Source organism: Vipera berus (assembly GCF_964194415.1).
Source record: "Vipera berus genome assembly, chromosome: 12".
NCBI classification, from domain to species: domain Eukaryota; kingdom Metazoa; phylum Chordata; class Lepidosauria; order Squamata; family Viperidae; genus Vipera; species Vipera berus.
Window position 1 is genome coordinate 2,235,488 of NC_138215.1, and position 18,585 is coordinate 2,254,072.

Genomic DNA, 18,585 nt, shown 5'->3' on the forward strand with positions numbered 1-18,585 from the left:
TGTTATTTTCTGATCATCTACATCATTTATGTTGAATAGCACAAAGCCTAAGATGGAGCACTATTGTACTCCGTGTATGGGGTCTTTGGGACTCTCTGAGCTTGGTTGTGGACTGAAGATGTTTCCTAGGTGGCTAATGAAACATCTGCAAGAAAACAGCCAAGATCAGAAAGCACCAAGGACTTCATAGCTCAACCCTGAGCTATAAACATTCTTTTTATTAGTACTCCATGTGACACAACCTTGTAGCCAGATGTGGGGCTACTGATGTACATTCATTGGATATGATTGTTCAAACAGCTGTCAGCCTTCCCAGATAAACCAGTCAGGAAACACGACCAGAAAAGTTAATTCTACTCTTTTATTATAAAACTGTCTGACAGTACAAATCTCCCAGGTTCCTTAATGCTGCAGAATTTAGGGAGACTCCCTTCTGGGTCTCCTTCTCTGTCCTGATGCAGCTGTGAGCTCTGCCATCTCTTATCCGATTGTTCCCCAGGCAGCCTCTCTCTCCCTCCCTCCCCCACCCCCACAGACATCCATCCAGGGGCCTGACCAGGCAGCTCACATAACATGCTAGCAGAGTCTTCTCGAACTTAGCATCCTCCAGGATTCCTTTTTCCCCCATATAATTTTATTAGAAATTTTTAAACATAAAAACTAATGCAACATATATACAGAAAAGAAAATGAAAGCAAAGAGAAATAAAAAAATGCAACCAAGAAAAAAGTTACACAGCAATGACCTTTGATATTCTTCACAGCAGTTATCAATGCAATTTTAACCTCTCTCTCAAGTTACAACACAATACTCTTCTTTCTATAATCTATCCTAGCTAAACATCAAAAGCTTAAATAAAAAATAGGGTTTCTTTTTTCAATTTCTGCACAAAAGTTTCCTAAGAGGTTTCCCATCACCGATAAATGTAGATAGTGACCACCATCCTCACAATCTGGGGAAGTTTGTGCTACTAACAGAGATAATTCACTCTTAAAAGGAAGAGACCCATTCTAGCTCAGCTCTTTTCTTGTTGACATGCAGAAACGTCTGTGTTTTTCTTAGCAACAATCTGGGCATAGTTTACCATTGACTTCACAGACCTTCCAACCTTTTCTACCATAGCGAGATATCCTGGTCATCACCCATTCAGTACTGACCGGCTCCAATTCCTCGTGTTTTTTGAGGTCATCGAAGGACTGCAATTACATTACATATGCCTGAAAGAGCTCCTCTAGAGATATCTGGAAGTGATTTCATGTAATCCTTCAAGCTGATGAAATTGCCCTCCCACTTTCAAAATAGTAATTTTTACTGTGACCAAAACAAAAAAGTTTGCATTCATGGAGACTAAATCATTCGTCTCAATTAAGTCCAATTTTTGTTTTGAATCTATCACACATTTAGAAGCTTACCTGCACGCCAAACTTGAAAAATTCCACCTCTCTATCCAGAAGGATTTCAGCACACTTTTATCTGCCTAAATTAAACTTTCACCCTTCTTGCGATACATGGCTAGAATTGTGACTGTCTTTCTGCGCTACAAAAGACCTGCTCTAGGTTTCCAAAACACAAGAACAGCAGGAACATCTGAAAGGGAACAAGAGTCAAGATGGTGCAACTGAAGCCCTCAGGAGTGGGGTCTTGTTTGATTGATTTAATTTAGTGCACCTGTGGACAAGAGGTTATGCTGGTCAGAATCCTCTTAACTTTTTTGTCCCTCCCTGTGCACACCCCCCAAAAAGCATTCCAGTGAAGAACTTCTTAACTTTAAAGGAAGTCCTGCGCATTTTCTGGGTGGGGAGTTTTCCACCTGAGTATTGACAGGGAGGCCAGGAGACAGGCAGGTGTGCAGGAAAAAGGAAAAGCGTGACAGCTCAGATTTTCCTGGCCAAAACAGCATCTGAAGGGTTAAAATGCCTTTGAACCACAGTTCCTGTGTGCAGCGCAGCCCCCTGCCCAGTTTGGGAGCCTGCTTCTTCCTCCCCGGCATGACGGGCTGCGGTTTGGGCTTCCATCACTTGGGGGGCCCTCCAGATGTGTTAGGTTAACATCTGCCCATGCTAGCTGGAGGGGATGGATACTGCTCTCCAAAACATCTGGAGGGCGCCAAGTGGGGGAAGGCTGGAGCAGACCAACATACAGCCCGTAATCCCAACAGGAACCGTGGAAAGGTTGGGTGGATCTGGGTTGTTTTTTTTGAAGACTTTGTCTTTCAGGGGTCTGGCCAGATATTCCCTTCGCCTTCAAAGGCTGAAGCAAGATCAGAGGCCTGCTAATTCGTGTCAGATCAGTCCTCCCTCCCACAAAATTACTTTTCTGTCCCAATTCTCAGTAATATGAGAAAACCTCCCATTTTAACGATTATTTCTAAAAATCATCTTATCTTCCTTTCTGGTAAACATTACTGTTTGGGGGCTGCCAGAGCAGCAGGGGGTGGGCAAGGGGAGGCTTCTTCTAAAGCTGCAGGCAGGGAACAGCTGCACCTCCGCTTACAGATTTTTCTCCCCCTGCGTCATTTCTAAGGCCAAGAAATCTGTTTTGACATTCAGTATGTGAAATCCATTTAATCAACCTGGACCCATAATCAGGTTTGCCTCCTATCTTTATAGCTGCCACTACTACATCCTGGAAGTAGCACCCACACCTATAGTAGCTGCTACTACAACCTGGACAGTCTTCAGTTAGTAGTTTACACACGCTGTCTTCATCCTTGGTTTACCTCTCACATCCTTGCCCCAAGTGATCTCTCACTAGATCCAAAAAGTCCAGAAATTCTTCTGAAGGGTTTTGGAGTATTTCTGTGATATGGCTAGCCCCGAAAGATCCAGCCTGCTAGCCCAAACAGACAAAAGGCACTGCCCCAAGTTTAGTTTTGACAGCCCCTATTTTGACAAGGGCCTCTTAAGGAGAAAAAGAGCACCAGATGGTCTCTCCACCCTACAGTGGATGCTTCTACCACCGTTCCCTTTGCCTAAGAGTTTAAAAGATGCTGTGCGTTATTGATAATATGACTGTTTAAGAGGTTGGTGGGCTTCATCAGTGAAAAATCATCTAATTTATACCTAATGCTGGCTGGGCCACTTTAGGACCACAACTCTTATTCTCTGCTGGGAATAGATAATTTGCTAATAAGGTGTCATGATCAAAGCCAGGATCTTCCCTGTGGGTAACCTTTGACTTACGATCACAATTGAGTCCAAAATTTCTGTTGCTAAGCGAGACATTTGTTAAGTGAATTTTGTCCCATTTTACAACTTTTCTCGTCACAGTTGTTAAGCGGATCGCTGCAGTCGTTAAGTTAGTAACACGGCTGTTAAGTGAATCCGGCTTCCCCATTGACTTTGCTTGTCAGAAGGTTGCAAAAGGGGATCATATGACTCTGGGACGCTGCGACCGTCATAAATATGAGACAGTTACCAAGCATCTCAATTTTGATCATGTGACCACAGGGATGCTGCAATAGTTGTGTGAAAAATGGTCATGTCCTTTTTTGAGTGCCCTTACAATGTTGAATGGTCACTAAATGAACCGTTGCAAACTGAAGCCTACCTGTACAGGGCCAGACAGCCTCTTTCCACATGGCAGCTGCTCTTTGACCTCCCTTTGCAGCCTCTTTGTTTTCCCTCTCTCGCTGGTCTGCTACTCCTAATCTCATCTTTGTAATACCTTCTGCACCCAGCTGAATCTATCTCTTTTTCAGCTGTATCTGCAACGTCCGTGTTAGTGAGCCAAAAGCCAGGAATTCACAGAGCTAGAGGCTGGAAGTCAAAATATTCAGTGTTTTTTCTCATTTCAAAATTCACTAGACATATTATTATTTACTTGCGCCATGAATCTGAGGAGTAAACAATCAAACTAGTTATCAGTGACCTGGTTGAGAACTGAATGCAGGGATCATACTACATTTGGGATAAGCAGTTCTTCATCTTTGCATAGATTTCCACCCAAAGTAGAATGGAATATGCAAAAGGAGGAGACAGGTTGAACATCAGAGGTCACCCGGCGTCTCCTGGACCCTCGTCTCCATTCAACGTTCTAACAAACTCTACATAGCCCAGGCATCTTCCCAATCACAGAGGACGGAAACCACGGAAAAATACAAACCCCGGTGCCGAAGGAATGTCAGTTCAGTGGACAGGTAGAGTCGTTCGGGTTCCGAGTATTCTTTCTGCGACCACATCCCCTTCTTCTAGCCCAGGGCTGAGCTCACAATGAAGATTGATTTGGGAGGCGGCCCCAGTTTGGTAGAACCTGCTTCCAAATGAATCCAGGCAGAACACCAGAGCCCTGAAGGGGAGGACAGACAAGCCTCCCTCCCTTTGTTCTGTGGGCGCCAGCCAAGCCCTGCCGACGGGCTCCGTCTCCCCAAATAAAGGCAGCCGCCGCATCAGATGCCCTCCGCCTTCCTCGAGGGCGGATTCCTGAGGTGCAAGGTGTAAAAGGCCCAGGGCTCAGGAACGTAGATGATGCCAGGATATTTCTTCCGGAGGGTCTGGTCGTTCCAGAGCCAGCCAATCCAGAGGGCCACCAGCCCCAGTGTGAGGACAAAGGAGTAGAAGAGGAAGCGGCCGTTGCTGTCCATGACGAGGCCCTTCCGCCTCTGGTGCATCACGAGCGCCACCAGGGCGAAGGTGGTGAAGACGAAGAGGGTGAGGATCTGGCCCTCCGTGACGAGGTACCTGCAAGAGGAAGGGAGCCCAGGTGGCTGCAGAGGCTTCTCCGGGATCACCCACCTTCTCAGGGGGTGAAAAGGTGTAGCTGCCTTCCGGGGGGGCTCTGCATGCTGGGGGGGGGCGGTGGGTAGGCCAAATGCTGAAGGCCTACCCCTGGCCTAGCCTAATTTCTGACTCACCTCCTCACAGACACAATAGTCCCCAACCTGCAACCACAACTGAGCCCCAAATTTCTATCCCTGAGACCTTTGCTAAGGGAATTTTGCCCCATTTTACGACCTGTCTTGTCACGGTTGTTAAGTGAATCACTGCAGTTAAGTTAGTGACACAATTGTTAAGTGAATCCAGTTACCCATTGACTTTGCTTGTCAGAGGGTCGCAAAAGGACGCTACGATCGTCGTAAGTATGAACCCGTTGTCAAGAGTCACAATTTTGATCAGGTGACCCCCGGGACGCCGCAAGGGCGGTAAACATGAACAACGGCCCTAAGTCACTTTTCCCAGTGCTGTTGTCGCTTTGAACGGTCACTAACAAACTATTGTAAGTTGAGGACTACCCGTGTACTCCCTAAAACCGTTTTCAGCAAGCTTTGAAAGAGACGCAGGAGAAATATTCTTGGCAGGCTGCCAAAACCTGCCAAGGAAGAGCGGCAGCAGCGGAAGCTTCTGTCACTCGGGGACCCAGCAAAGTCCCCTTTTCAGGAAATGCAAGGCCTTGAAAAGAAGCCAGGATTCAACCCGGTTACAACAAATGCTAGTGGCTGAGGGAACGCACAGAGAAGAAAGTCACAAAGACCCCGGGAGACCCCCCAGATACCACTGCCCCCAAAGGGGACAGAAAGCAGGCGCACACACACATCCCGCCCCTTTCTCTCCGGGATGAATTTTAAAGTTTGAAAGAGGAAAGAAACGGGACCAGAGTTTGAAACAGTCTCCGTGGATCAGTTTGGCACGGCTCCCTTTTCCCACCCCCACTCGATAAAAGGATCCCTGGCTGGAATCGAGGGGTCCTTCTCCTATTAGCAGTTTAACAGGAAAGAGACTGGGCCATAAAAAATTGAAGTATTTTGCAAATTGGAAAGTCTGTTCAAATGTTCAGCCTAGATTTGAAATATATTTGAATGACACCACAGAAGAACTAACATTATTTCCAATCTTTACAAAGGAAAAAAAGTGGAAACTACAGAACCATTAATTTGAAATTCATATCTGGGAACGAGATGACTAGAAGCCAGCATGGGTTCACTAAAAATTGGTTCTGCCCACTAATTTTTTTTTTTAGCAAAGTAAGTAGACTGTCGACTGCAGAAATGCTGTGGAGGTAGCCTATTTAGACTGTGGAAGAAGTCAATACACTGGATCTGTGTGATACGGCAAAATTAAGGCATTGTACTGCCAATAGAGGAGATATTAATTAATTAATGACTCCATTTTGGGTGCAGCTCTGTTCTATGCAAATCTTCTAAACCTGAATTCCATTTCTTGAGTCTCTCATTGGGAGTTTCTTCCAATCTAGAACTATGGAGAAATTTCCTGACAGTGAGAACAATTAACCAATGGAACAACTTGCTTCAGAGGTTGTGGGTGCTCCATCCTTGGAGGCTTTTAAGAAGAGACGGGACAGCTATCTGTCTAGAATGGTAGAGGGCTTCCCGCTTGAGCAGGCAGTTAGACTAGAAGACCTCCAAGGTCCCTTCCAACCCTGTTATTTTATGTTCCGCTTGGGACAGTCCAAACACCAGCTGTCTGACCCTTGAGATGCCAACTGTCTCGCAAGCAGACACACCTGGCTTGGTACCGCTGCCTTCTTGTGCCACCTTGGCTCACTTACCAGTAATAGAGGCTGCTGGGCCCAATGAGGAGTAAAGCAGCCACAGGGATTCTGGGCTGTTGTTCTTTGCAGGGTATGAAACAGCCAGAGAAATATATGCAGAGGATGAGAAAGAAGGGTACGTACCTGTGAAAAGGACAACATTGCAAGAGGTTGTGAGGGATAAGGTGGAAAAAAAGGGCTTCCTGCTGTTTTAACAGCTCATTTCAGCTCTTCTGGCTTGGTGAGCGGACAGAGTAGCTGCTTAATGGCCTGAAGAGACATTTGAGAGAGCCTGGAAGCCCTCACCTTCCTCTGACTAATAAAAAACGCTACCTGATTTCTCAGGGTCTATGTCCTTGAGCATCTAGCGTTCTTACAAGTGTAACCAAGCTGTGAGAGGGCCCTGTCTGTTTCCCCTCACCATCTTTACCCCTCAGAAATTCCCAGCCACTTTGACTGCACATTTAAGCCAGAACAGGGATCCTGCCAGACGGTAACCATAAAGCTGTTCGCAATTCTAAGAAGAGAGCCCCATTCATCTTTGGTGGCAAAAAATAACCTGGAGGAGTGCCTTTTCTGACCAACCCCATTTATATTCCAAGACATATGACCTGAATGAAAAGGCGCTAACACAACATTTCTCAACCTTATCAGCTTGAAGATATGTGGATTTCAGTCCCCAGAATCCCCAAGCCAGCATTGCAGAGCTAGCTGGGGAATGCTGGAAGTTGAAATCCACACATTGTCAGATCTGCCACTGCTGCTTTGCTGCAACCCTACCACAAATTGTTAGGGGAAGTGGGGGGGGGGAGAGGAAATAAGCAATTGGCGTGTAGAAGGTAGAGATGAGCGGGGTGGTGGTGAGAACAGGCCGATTCCAGACTTCAAGGCCTCGAATCCTGGGAAAGGAATGTGAATTGCACCAAGTGGCCCCAGACATCCAAGGGGTTTCCAAAAACGCCATTGGAGGAAGACAGGCAGGTCAAGGGGGAAGGGCCGGGGGAGAAGGGGGGAAATGCTGTAACGTTTCAGGCGGGGGAACCTTAATTCTACATTTGCTTTGTTTGCAATCCCTAATCCTTAAAACCTGTCACTTCAAACAAACTAAGTCGAGGGCCTTTCTTTCCTAGGAATCTAGCCTGACACACATCAGGTTGAGAAACATTGCACTAACAGATTCCTCCTGATCCTCAGCCACTTTCTCAGTTCTTAATCTCTATGACATTTTTGGCAGCTGACTAGTGTCCCACAGGCAGGAAGAAGATCCTGTGGCTTTAAGGCAGTGACCCATTAAAATTAATAGGATTCTTAAATCTGCAGCAGCATGTTTTCCTCAGGGGCCTGTGGAGGGCGGGAAAGAGGGCCGCGTTAGTGAATCAGAGAGAGCTGGGCTGTGCATGCAAACGGAAACTGCTTGCTCCAAATCCTTCTCGGAGAATGCAGTCCTGTTTGGCAAAACTCCAGACATTTCTTTTTAATAAAAACAAGGGAAATAACTACGCCGAGCGCTTGTTAGGTTGAAACACTTATTACCAACCAAAAATATGGGGAATTGTAATACAAACATATATTAAAAAAGCAATCCTGCCTGGAAATCCTTGGTTTAGGCTTTGATAACTCAATCAAAAAGCACTTTTGTTTTCTTGCATCCCTCATGGCTCTCCTGGCCCATCAGCGTGGCATCCCTGAGGAGCCTCTGGAGGGCACGTCCTGAAACCAAAAAAGTGCTACTGGATTTCAGGGCCAGCTTAGCCAGCAAGAAATCTGGGTGCAGGCCTACTTGATGGAAAATCAACTCCACAAAGGGCCTGAACAGGGATTCCAGCATGCACAGACTAATTAAGGCTTTTAAGAGACCTCTTGTCTGAAACGGTATAGGGTCTCCGCTTGAGCAAGGGGTTGGACTAGAAGACCTCCAAGGTCCCTTCCAACTCTTATTGTTATTCTAATTCTTGGTCAATTAAAATCTTGTTAGAAAGATGTCAAGTGGTGGGGAAGCCACTGTGGTTCATTAAAATGTCATTATTTACTTATTTATATTAATGAATTTATTAAATGTATTTCCAATCTACCCAAGGAAAGCATGGCAGCAACAGGTGGCACAAAACCCTGACAGACCATATTACAACAAATTAAATGCATGGAAGCAATGCAGCCCAGCAGATCAATATTTAAGTAGGTGAAGAAAAGGATCCCAGATTAAATTCCAAGACTTTAGGCTCAGGAATGGCTAAACCTTTTTTGGCCATTCCTCCTCTTTTTTCCAGAGTAGATGCAATTGTGCATTTTTGTTCTTGGCAGGGGGTTGAATATTTTGCTCCTGAAGGACGGCTGTGAAATCTTTTAAGAAGGAAACAAGATGAATAATGGTTTAACGTGGTGAGTGGAAAGCCCCATTGGAACTCGAGGGAGGCAGCGAGAGGCCTTGAGCTGCCCCTCCTCCCCCCCCCAGCAATGCCGGCAGCTCTCATGAGGCCCAGACAGATCTGGCACCGTCTCAGCCCACAGGACCAGACCAGGCCACGTTTCTTCTGCAGCAACGGGGAAAGGGAGCTGGTTCGAAACGCAGCCAGACTCACCACATTGAATGGCCCAGATGCTCATCGTAATAGTAGAGCAGTTCAAAGGAATCGATCTGGAAAGGAAGGAAATGGAAGAGTCCAAAGACCGAAGGGGTCCAGCTGTCAGGCACTTGGGCCAGGCAGTAAAGAGCTCTGCTGGCATGGGGTTTGGGGACAGGCAGTCCTCGGCTTATGACCAAGCAGAGCCCAGTTGTAATTTATGGAGGTTGTAAGTCAAGGCACCAGGTGACCAAACTCGATTTTATGATCATTTTTATGATGGTCATAAAGCAAGTTTCCTGCCATTGTTAAATACATCAGGTGGTTGTAGCTAAATCCAGCATAGCCAATGGGTATTTGGGGCCATTTTCTCCTGCAAAACAGCAAAAAAGTAGCAAATTGCAGTTAGACGAACATGGGATGCTGCAATTCATAAGTACTTTTTAAAAAAAATTCTGTTATAATTTCCAAGAGTTGTTAAGTGACCAGTCATAAGTTGAGAACTATTTGCAGTTAAGTGTTTATTGGGTCCCATTGGGATTAATTTGTTTTTAATCCCATAAATTACCCTAAGATGTCACTTGGGTGAGATGGGTGCCGCATTAAATCATTTGATAAGATAGAGCAATCTATCAACAGATCGATATAGCTCACTAGATAGATCAATATAGATCACTAGAGATTGATAGATAGATAGACAGACAGACAGACAAGCAGCGTCAGGAGTCACAAGCAGAGGGAACCAGTTTCTCTCACCAGGGTCTCCGGCTTGAGATTTTTGATGATTGGATTCTCTCGGACGGACAGGTGGAGCTGGTAGCCGCTGAATATCAGTCGGTGATTGACAGAGTCCCCCACCAGGTGGATGCTGGCCCCCATGACGAAGATGATGATGCAGAGATACACCATGGAGCGGGGAAGAGCCTTGGGGGAGCGCTCCATCAGCTGCACACAAAGCAACTTGTGTGAGGCTGGGGAGCAAAGCTGGACCCCTTCAACCCCTCCCAAACGCCATCAAGCAAAAGCTGGAAATCTTCTCCCCTTTCCTAAGAGGGACCCAACTCTCACAAAAAAAGAAAGTCAAAACCTGTTCCTGAAATAAAGTCTCTGCAAAAGCATCCGTGCCTCAACCTAAATCCCCTCCTTGGAGACAGCAGCATCTCCCCCCCCAACTGCAGAATGGAGGAGGTTCTCTGTGGCCCCCTTTCTCCTTCAACTGGCACGACAACCCATTTCAGGGGGATGCAGTGGAGAAGCAGCTGTCCCAGGGCTGCCCTAGAGCCCACACCAGCCCGATTCATCCCCTCTGCTGCCCTTGGCTTTTGCCAAAATGTCGGCCACAAGTCCCATCAGGAGGCCTAAATGACAGCCTTCTCTCCTACGTCTTATTCCATGACTCACTCCGCCGTCTTTTAAACAGGGGAGAAAGTGATTTTCTTGACTTAGCCATGAAGACGAAGAGGCCTGACTGCGCTACGTCCACAGAAATGTTGCTCATCCACCCATGGCATGTGGCCCTTGCTCCCAGCTCAGAAACACTGCAGCAGCCCCAGTGTCTGTATTAAAAGGGGAGTCCGGCAGACAAAGGACATAGGACAAAGGAAAAGCATCATGGTTCCTACCCAGCCCCCTTTTGAGGCCCCAGGAATGCAGCAATGGAGCCCTTCCTAAAAGATGGGACCCCCGAGGGTGAGCGATTCTTCACTCCATGGCAAAGACCCAGTGCCTGGCAGTTTCACACTTGCCGGGAAACACTCCTGTCATCACATGAGCTCCCACCCCTTTTGACTCAAGGTTGCAGGAGGACTGATGGCAATAACCCACGTCCCCCCTCCCCAGTTTTAAACCACAAAGGATTCTGAGCTCTTTGGCATCTTCAAGGGATTTTTTGCTTACCTGTCTCAACTTTAAACAATTTTACTTTTGCAACAAGTGTGTGCCAAGTTTGTGTCATTACCCTGAATTTGAACATGTAAACCTTATCTATTGCTGTGAATTCCCCTATGGACTTGGGCAGGGGACAGTTTATGCCATAAATGAATCAAGGATCCGAAGCTGCTTAACCCTTTCCTTTCCTGAAATCTAGAATTGGAAAGATCTTGCCCCTCCTGCAGCCTCGCCTGACTGGCTCTCCTTGGAAGATCAACCAGCCTCCGTCCCTGGGATGATGGGCTATTTGTAGGTGTGTGCATGCTCTGCAAGGAGGCACCTCCCGAGGTTCTTCACCCCGACTCCAGCCCAGAGAGACGGCAATCTGAGGGGAACATCCATCACCAATCACGACCTTCAGATATTTTAATCTTGCCCGTTTTTCAAAAGCTGGTGGTAAAACTCAGTGTTGCTGACCAAGAGTCAGTGAACACTGTAGTGAAGCACAACTACCTTGCAAACGGGATTTACTAGGACATCACAATGTATGATTTCCAGGCAAGAAATTATACTGTCCAATTCACATGTGGGCCTGACAGCTCGCAACTCCCACAAGTTGGCTTCTTCTCTCCCCCCAGCACCAAATTTAAGAGTCTGGAAAAAAAGTTGATGGATGATGCATTTATCTAGATGGAGGATCCTCAACCTTGACAATTTTAAGATGCGTGGACTTCAAATTCCAGAGTGGCTAGGGAATTCTGGGAGTTAACATCCATACATCTTAAAGTTCCCAAGGTTGAGTAACCCTGATCTAGATGGTTTTGTGCAAGAAGAAACAACAACTATTTTACCTTCAGGAGAATAAAGGGTGTGATGACATTATAGGCCATGTGAAAATAATCGCCAACGCTCGGCCTATTCAGGGGAAACCATTCAAGTGGAAGCACAATCTGCAGAGGGAGACACACAAACAAAAAGCAAGATTGTGCCATCCCTTAATTATTGGTGGGCTTTCTGTTGCAGATTTTTCTCAAGCTTGGCTGTAAAGGCCATTTTTGCTTGTTGTTTTTTTTGTGGGGGTGTTTGCGTGGATGAGACTGACAGAGAGAGGGAGGGGGGAATGTCAAAAGCCAAGGAAAATTAATCTGAGAGTAATGCAAACATCCCAATCCCAAATCTTCTTTGCAAAACGCATACAGGATAGGGAGGAGGATTTGCAAGCGACAATCAGCAGGCACTGAAAAAAATAAAGCATCGCTGTCCTTAGACTCAACGAAGAGACGTGTTTACATAATTGTAGAACAGTGTAACATGCAGTTCTGACCTTACACTCAGCGCAGATACAGGGGCTGTACTATTTATGTTCATGTGAACAAGGATGCCAGAGGAGGATAAAGAGATCAGACTGAAAGTGAATAATTCTTGGTTTACTTCCAGGGTTTCTTGGAAATAAAGATGATTCTGGAAGCTTTGTAGCATGTTTAATTTTCTTTTAAATTAAAACAATTTTTAAACATTTTAAAATGAGAACGGAGCAAGCGGCCCAGCTGGACATTCAAGAGGAACAGCCTTTTCCCTCTGCCAGACTGAAGTGCCCGCTCAGCAGAAAACCTTCCCAGCACGAACCCAGCTTGCCACCCAGCCAGCCGCTCTGCTGCCTCCGTCCTGCCTGCAGTCCCTTGTTGCTTCCCCTCCTGGGTGATGGGTGGCAAAACTGAACAGGTTTGACCCACTTTGGAGAATGGCAGAAGAAGCGGGAAACGCTATTTCAGTAGCAAGAGTCAACCATCAGTGAGCAAGGGATGAAAGGGGGGCCTGCAGGCGGTCAGGAGTGTTGGCAGGCCGAGGCTCCCTCCCAGAGCAGCCCAATTTGCACACGGCTGTGCAGGCGTTTGTAGCCCTGCTGTTCACTTCAGCGGCCAGAGTCCTGCAAGCCGGATTCAAGGATCCCAATGGGGGAAGCGCCACAGAACTGAGAGCAGACAGCCCGCAGGGCTGCCCAAACCCAATGCTAAAGCCAATGCTAAAGCCAGAACACAGATAGTCCACTATTGTGCCCAAAATTTATGTTGCTAAGCGAGACATTTGTTAAGTGAATTTTGCCCCATTTTACTACCTGTCTTGCCACAGTTCTTAAGCGAATCACCGCAGTTGTTAAATTAGTAACACGCTTGTTAAGTGAATCTGGCTTCTCCATTGACTTTGCTTGTCAGGTCGCAAAAGCTGATCACATGACCTCTGGACACGGCAACCGTCATAAATATGAAGCAGCTGCTTAAGCATCTGAATTTTGATCACATGACGGTCAAAAGTCATGTCATTTTTTTCAGTTCCGTTGCAACCTTGAACTGTCACTAAATGAACTTTTGTAAATCGAGGACTATCTGTATTGGGAAAGAATCTTCATTTTTCTGTCCCAGTGCATCTTCGCCCTCAACTCCTCTACCTCATCTGAACCCTTAACACCAATCAGTCAGTGAGAATTCTCATCCCTGGGGTACTCACCATGGCGATGGGCCGACCAAAGTCCAGGACCCAGTTTTGTAGAGTGAAATAAAACCACAAGTCAAAATGAAAGCAGGAATTCCGGCAAACATCATCCTTGAGGACTGCTCCATGCCTGTGAGTTAAAGCGGGAAGGCAATGGATGCAATGTCAGAAAGTTAGGCCAACACCCAAACAAAGAGACACACACGGACACAAACTGAGAAACGGTATCTTTCTACCACCATCCCTGTTGAAGGCAGCATGGCAGCAGTCTCCACACCTGTTTGAGCAATAATTAGTTGTTCTCTGGGAATTGGCTCGGTGCATCCGAGATCTGAGAATGCAGATCACCAACCTTTGGCCACCACAGACTCACCTGTCCTCAGCAGTTTTGGCAGGATTTTTTTAAAAAGTCAAACAGCAGCCACAGGTGTGTGATCAAAGTTCCACCTGTTTTTATGTGCATCGTGTCAAAATGGCCCCATCTTGATTTTATTTTAACCATACTCTGTGACACCCCACTGCCTGACTCCAGGATGCCACGAGGATCTTGGAGGAGGCATCAATTAAGTCAAGACCCACCTTTGCCTCAACAAGTGGCTGCAGGTCATGTATATTTAAATCCTGCCTGGATGTCTAAGGACACAGGTTGCTTCCTTCCCCCAATTAGTCCACCACCTTGTCTTTAAATCCAGAATGTCTAACGGAAGACGGGCTGTGCCTTTTCAGACTGTCAGGTCTGCCATTCGCTTCGCTGGCATCCTGCATGCCAGAAAACTCGGGAAGGCGGGGTGGGTGGGGGAGAATGGCAGAATCAGAGGTGCCACTCGGAACAGACTGGCAGATCCAAGGACAGGAACGTGAGAAAGGAACGCGAAACTCCACCAAAAACCGTAAGAGCTGTTACCAAAACACCAAATTCAAATACTACAGGACGCTTGCGGACGGGTCAAGGGGGGAGGAAAAAAGGCAGGCTTTGCGTGGGAATATTCAGACCCGGCTTCGCTTCAGCCTGAAAGAAGGGCCCGAGAGAGCAGAGGCAGCGGTCGTCAGAAGCCACTTCAGTTTCTCAACGAGACTTCAACTTCCAGAATTCCCAGCCAGCAGATTCTGGGAGTTGCAGTCCGCGCACCTTAAAAGTTTCTGAGCTTGGGAAAACCGAACTACGAAGCCGGACTCCCGCGCCCCACGCAGCCCGAGGACTCCTCCGCAAAGCCCGCGGACAAGCTGGCTGGTGGAGGCTGCCAGCGAGAGCTCCCGGCTCCCGACTGGGTGGCCGAGGGAGGGCGGCGCAACGGGCGAAGCTCTGCCGGGCGGCTCCAGGCTCTGCTTAACGGAGGCGGCGAGCCCGCTTTCAGGCCGCCGGGACGCCCGAACTCGCCGGAGTAGCCCGCCCTAGGCCCGCGGCGGCCAAGCAGGAGCGAAGGGCCGCCGCGCTTCTCCCTCCGGCCGCGCGCAGGGGGCGGCGGGCTCCTCCTGGGCGGCCGTCGGCAAGACGGGCCCCCGGCAGGGGAGGACTCTGCGGGCCCCCGAGCCGCGGGGCTCCGGCCGGCGGCGGCAGGAAGAGGGTCCCGGGGGGACGGAGCACCTGCGGCCGCCCGGGTGGCGCCTCCTCAGGGACGCCGGGAGTCGCGCGGCGGCGGGCTCCCTTCCCGCGGGGCTGCGGTCGCCGTTCATCGCCGCCGTGCGGGCGAGAGACGCTCCGGGACGGGCTTTGGCGGCCCCTGCCCGGCGGAAGATCTGCTGCCCCCTCTGGCCGCCCGGCCTCGGCGCAGCCACGGGGCGAAGGGACGGCTGCTCCCCCGCTTCGCACGGCCGCTCGTGCTTGGCGGCGGCGGCGACTCGGCCTCGCTCCGGACAGACGCTTTGTGGGCCGCTGAGGAGCCGGCGGCCCTCCTGGGTTTAGTGCCCGTCCCAGAGGAGCGAAGGCCGGGCTGGCGCGCCTGTGGAACAGCGCCAGCCGAGCTCCAGGAAAGGAATGCCCGAGGCGGTGCGAGCAGCCCTGAAGCCCCCGGGGGCAGCAGCAGCAGCGGCGGGCGGGCGGGCGGCTTCCCCAGCTGCGCTTAGCTCAGCGGCTTGGCAGGCGGCGGGAGAAAGCGGTGCGGCAGAAGAAGGGGCGCCCTCGCGGCGCAGAAGGCCGAAGGCGCTCCTCGGGGAATGGCGGCGGGGGGGGAGTGTGTCTTTCCCCCTGGCATCTCTCTCCGTGCGTGTGGGGCTGTGGGGCTGTGTATGGCTTGAGCACAACACAGGCCAACTTTAACGTCGAGATTCCCAATGGAAAGCCAAATGCATAGGAAGGCATAAAACCACCCCACAGAAAAGGAGCCAGGTTCGCAGTAGGGGAATCTCCTAAAGATGCCACCTTGCCGGGTAACGAAACATTGGGACTGACCAGCTTGGAACCGTTGCCCTCAAAGGCGCCCGGCTATGAGCTGCGGCATCCGCTGGGACTCTGTATAAGTGGGGCAGGGCATCCTGCCCCCAGGGCGACTGCAAGGCCCCTGGCAGAGTGTAGATCGCACCACGACCGCTCCCGTATCTGGTTTTCTTTAATACAAACAATGCTGTGCTTCAGTGGCCTGGACGTTGGTATTTGAACATAGTGATATGCAGGTTCTGTGGTTTTCACTCACACCATTTGCACAGCCTGTTGGGCCAGAAGAGATCCACTGACCTTCAGCTAAGATCAGTATCACGCCTAGGCCTGGTCAACAGCGGGAAATATATGTAAGGAGCAACCTCAAACCACACACCACTCACAACCCGTTGGAGCACGAGAGTACAAGATTAACGCCCCTTGCTTTTTAAGTGCCCCCAGCACCCCCCAAAAAAGTGGGGGCTAGGTCTGGCTGGCACAGCTCTGGTCAACAGTGGGAAATGATTCAAGGAAACAGACACATGTTTACACATACACACTCCCCCACAATGAAGAGTCAAGAAGAGGGGCACCTCCAGGAAATCCTGGAGCGTGCTCAGTGCCTTCCCCTTTCCTGAGCCTCCCTAGGATCAACCAAGCACCTCTCCTGGAAACCAGGCTCACCAAAAATGATATGCAGGTTCTGAGGTTTTGCTGGTAAAAAATACAGGAAACCAGAAGTTGCCTTCAAGTAAGATTGGTACCATCATCTAAATCCTGATCCAGTGATCCAAGAGTTTTCAACCGGTTTTCTACACATCTCTTACTTTTATGATAGTTTGCAGCAGCAATTTGTGGTCCACCCTTCCTTCTGATTCAAACTTTGTTCCTAAATGATGCAAACATGATGGACCAAACAGGAGCAAGAGAATGATCTAACAGTATTCTTGCTACCTCCACATTCAAGGTATTCTGCTGCTGCCAGTAACGAAATCTGGAACAACCTGGGTGATGCTGGCTTATGCATATGGCAAATTAAGAAGGGTAGAGATTTTAATTGTATATCTTGTGCTTGCTTTTGGGATGTGTACTTACTTATACATAAGCCAATATTTATTTATAAATAAGTACACTGAAAATTGCACAAATCAAAATACACAGCAACAATGTGCTTGCTCCTGACCTGAATTTACTCACTCCTGAACTGAAGCAATCCAATTTATGACCATATTTATGCAGAGAGAAATTATAACCTTAATTGATCAAAAACAAGGGTAAAAAAATCCTCTCCCTCCAGCTTTTGTGGCATCTCTGCCTGCCAACCTGAATATTTGAGGAGCTTCTTTAATGCACATGCACTGCTTGTGAATTACCATTCAGATCATCTATCCTGGGAGATTAAGAGTAAAGATACTATCAAGGATCATGAGGGATATGGAAAGAACAAGTAGAAATATGATTATTCACAGCAGAGAATCACCAGTCTTTCCCCCCCTACCTCTGGTGCAAGCTGTGGAAAAGAGTCTTGTGGTTGAATCAGGTCCATACATAATACATGAAATTGGTCTTCTATTATTTCTACAGGTGGCAACGTCTCCAGTTAAATGACTGCATTAACTATTCATTTTGTTACTGAAACCAATATAGAACAGGCCTCGGGTCCAATTAGCAAGATCACATTACTGAGGCAGCTGGTACTACCAATGACTAACCAGGACAAAGGCTGTATCCCCTGAAGACCTCTGGAGCAAGTCACAGGCAGCTCTAGCAACAGGCAGGGAAAGCAATGCTGCTTTTCTGCCAAAAGAGGCAGCAGCCCACACAACAGGTGGCAGTTGAACAGTTTCAGTGCAGTGTACAGAATTCATTTGCTGGGGCTTTTCTCTGACTTTCAAATTTTGTATCCTGTTTAGTTTGAGCTTTTATATTCTTGCCCTAGAAGTAAAACTAAGCATCCTCATATCATATGGTTGAATATATATAAAGGTAAAAGTTCCCCCGCACATGCGTGCTAGTCATTTCCGACTCTAGGGGCCGGTGCTCATCTCCGTTTCAAAGCCGAAGAGCCAGCGCTCGTCCGAGGACGTCTCCGTGGTCATGTGGCCGGCATGACTAGACGCCAAAGGCGCACAGAACGAGTGAAACAAATGGGGCTGTGTGTGCCACACATTCAGTTGCACTGGAGTCCAGTTAATTTAACAAAAATTAAAGGCTGAAAGGAAGGAAACAAAGTCACCAAGTTCTCCCTTGCCATGCCTGGGGCAAAGAAAGGACGTCGCATCAGGGATTGCAAAAGGTCCAGCGGGTTTTGTGCCAACCACATTTCCCGCCAGCTGCGGGGCTGGTGGCCTGTCATTCCCCAAAAGGTTGGGGAGCCCATCAAGAGCCTGAAAAAGAGATTTTGATGGCTGAGCTCGTACCGCGCGCCAAGTTTAAATCAACCAACACCCATCGGGTCCCATAGTAGTTTGCAATCGCAGGATTGTGGTTTAACACATAAGTCATGGCTTAGTGCGCGCCGGGAGCCCAGCGCGCTAGCTGCTCCATCCACGTCGCCACCTGCCGCTCCCCCCACCAGGAAATAGGCAGGAACGGAGACACCTTCGCGCCCGCTCAGCAGCCGGGAGCCGGAACCCACTTCGTCTGAGCAGCGATTTCCGCGACGGATTGATTTTGCAGAGGACGACAAGGCTGCTTCCGCTTCCGGTTCCACGCTAATAACAACTGCCGCTGATTGGACGCCCGGAAGGGCCCTTCCGACGTTCCGTGACCCCCAACCCCGCCCCTCCGCAGCGAGAGCGCCGCGCCGCGCCCCTTCCGGGCACC

General features: G+C 48.6%; 1 protein-coding gene across 2 annotated transcripts; it reads right to left on the reverse strand.

Moving 5' to 3' along the window:
• Window positions 1–616: 616 nt before the first annotated feature.
• CLN6 (CLN6 transmembrane ER protein) lies at window positions 617–17,356 on the reverse strand. 2 transcript variants are annotated; one of them, XM_081337340.1, is made up of 7 exons: window positions 17,258–17,356; window positions 13,422–13,536; window positions 11,768–11,866; window positions 9,804–9,992; window positions 9,066–9,121; window positions 6,505–6,630; window positions 617–4,679 (listed from the first exon to the last, which is right to left on the reverse strand). In XM_081337340.1, exons 2-7 carry the CDS (start codon window positions 13,422–13,424, stop codon window positions 4,388–4,390), a joined length of 765 nt encoding a protein of 254 aa, XP_081193466.1. In that variant the 5' UTR covers window positions 13,425–13,536; window positions 17,258–17,356; the 3' UTR covers window positions 617–4,387. The 2 variants fall into 2 exon arrangements, with proteins under 2 accessions (XP_081193466.1, XP_081193465.1); XM_081337339.1 differs by lacking the exon at window positions 17,258–17,356 and adding an exon at window positions 14,992–15,109.
• Between the last annotated feature and the right edge of the window lie 1,229 nt (window positions 17,357–18,585).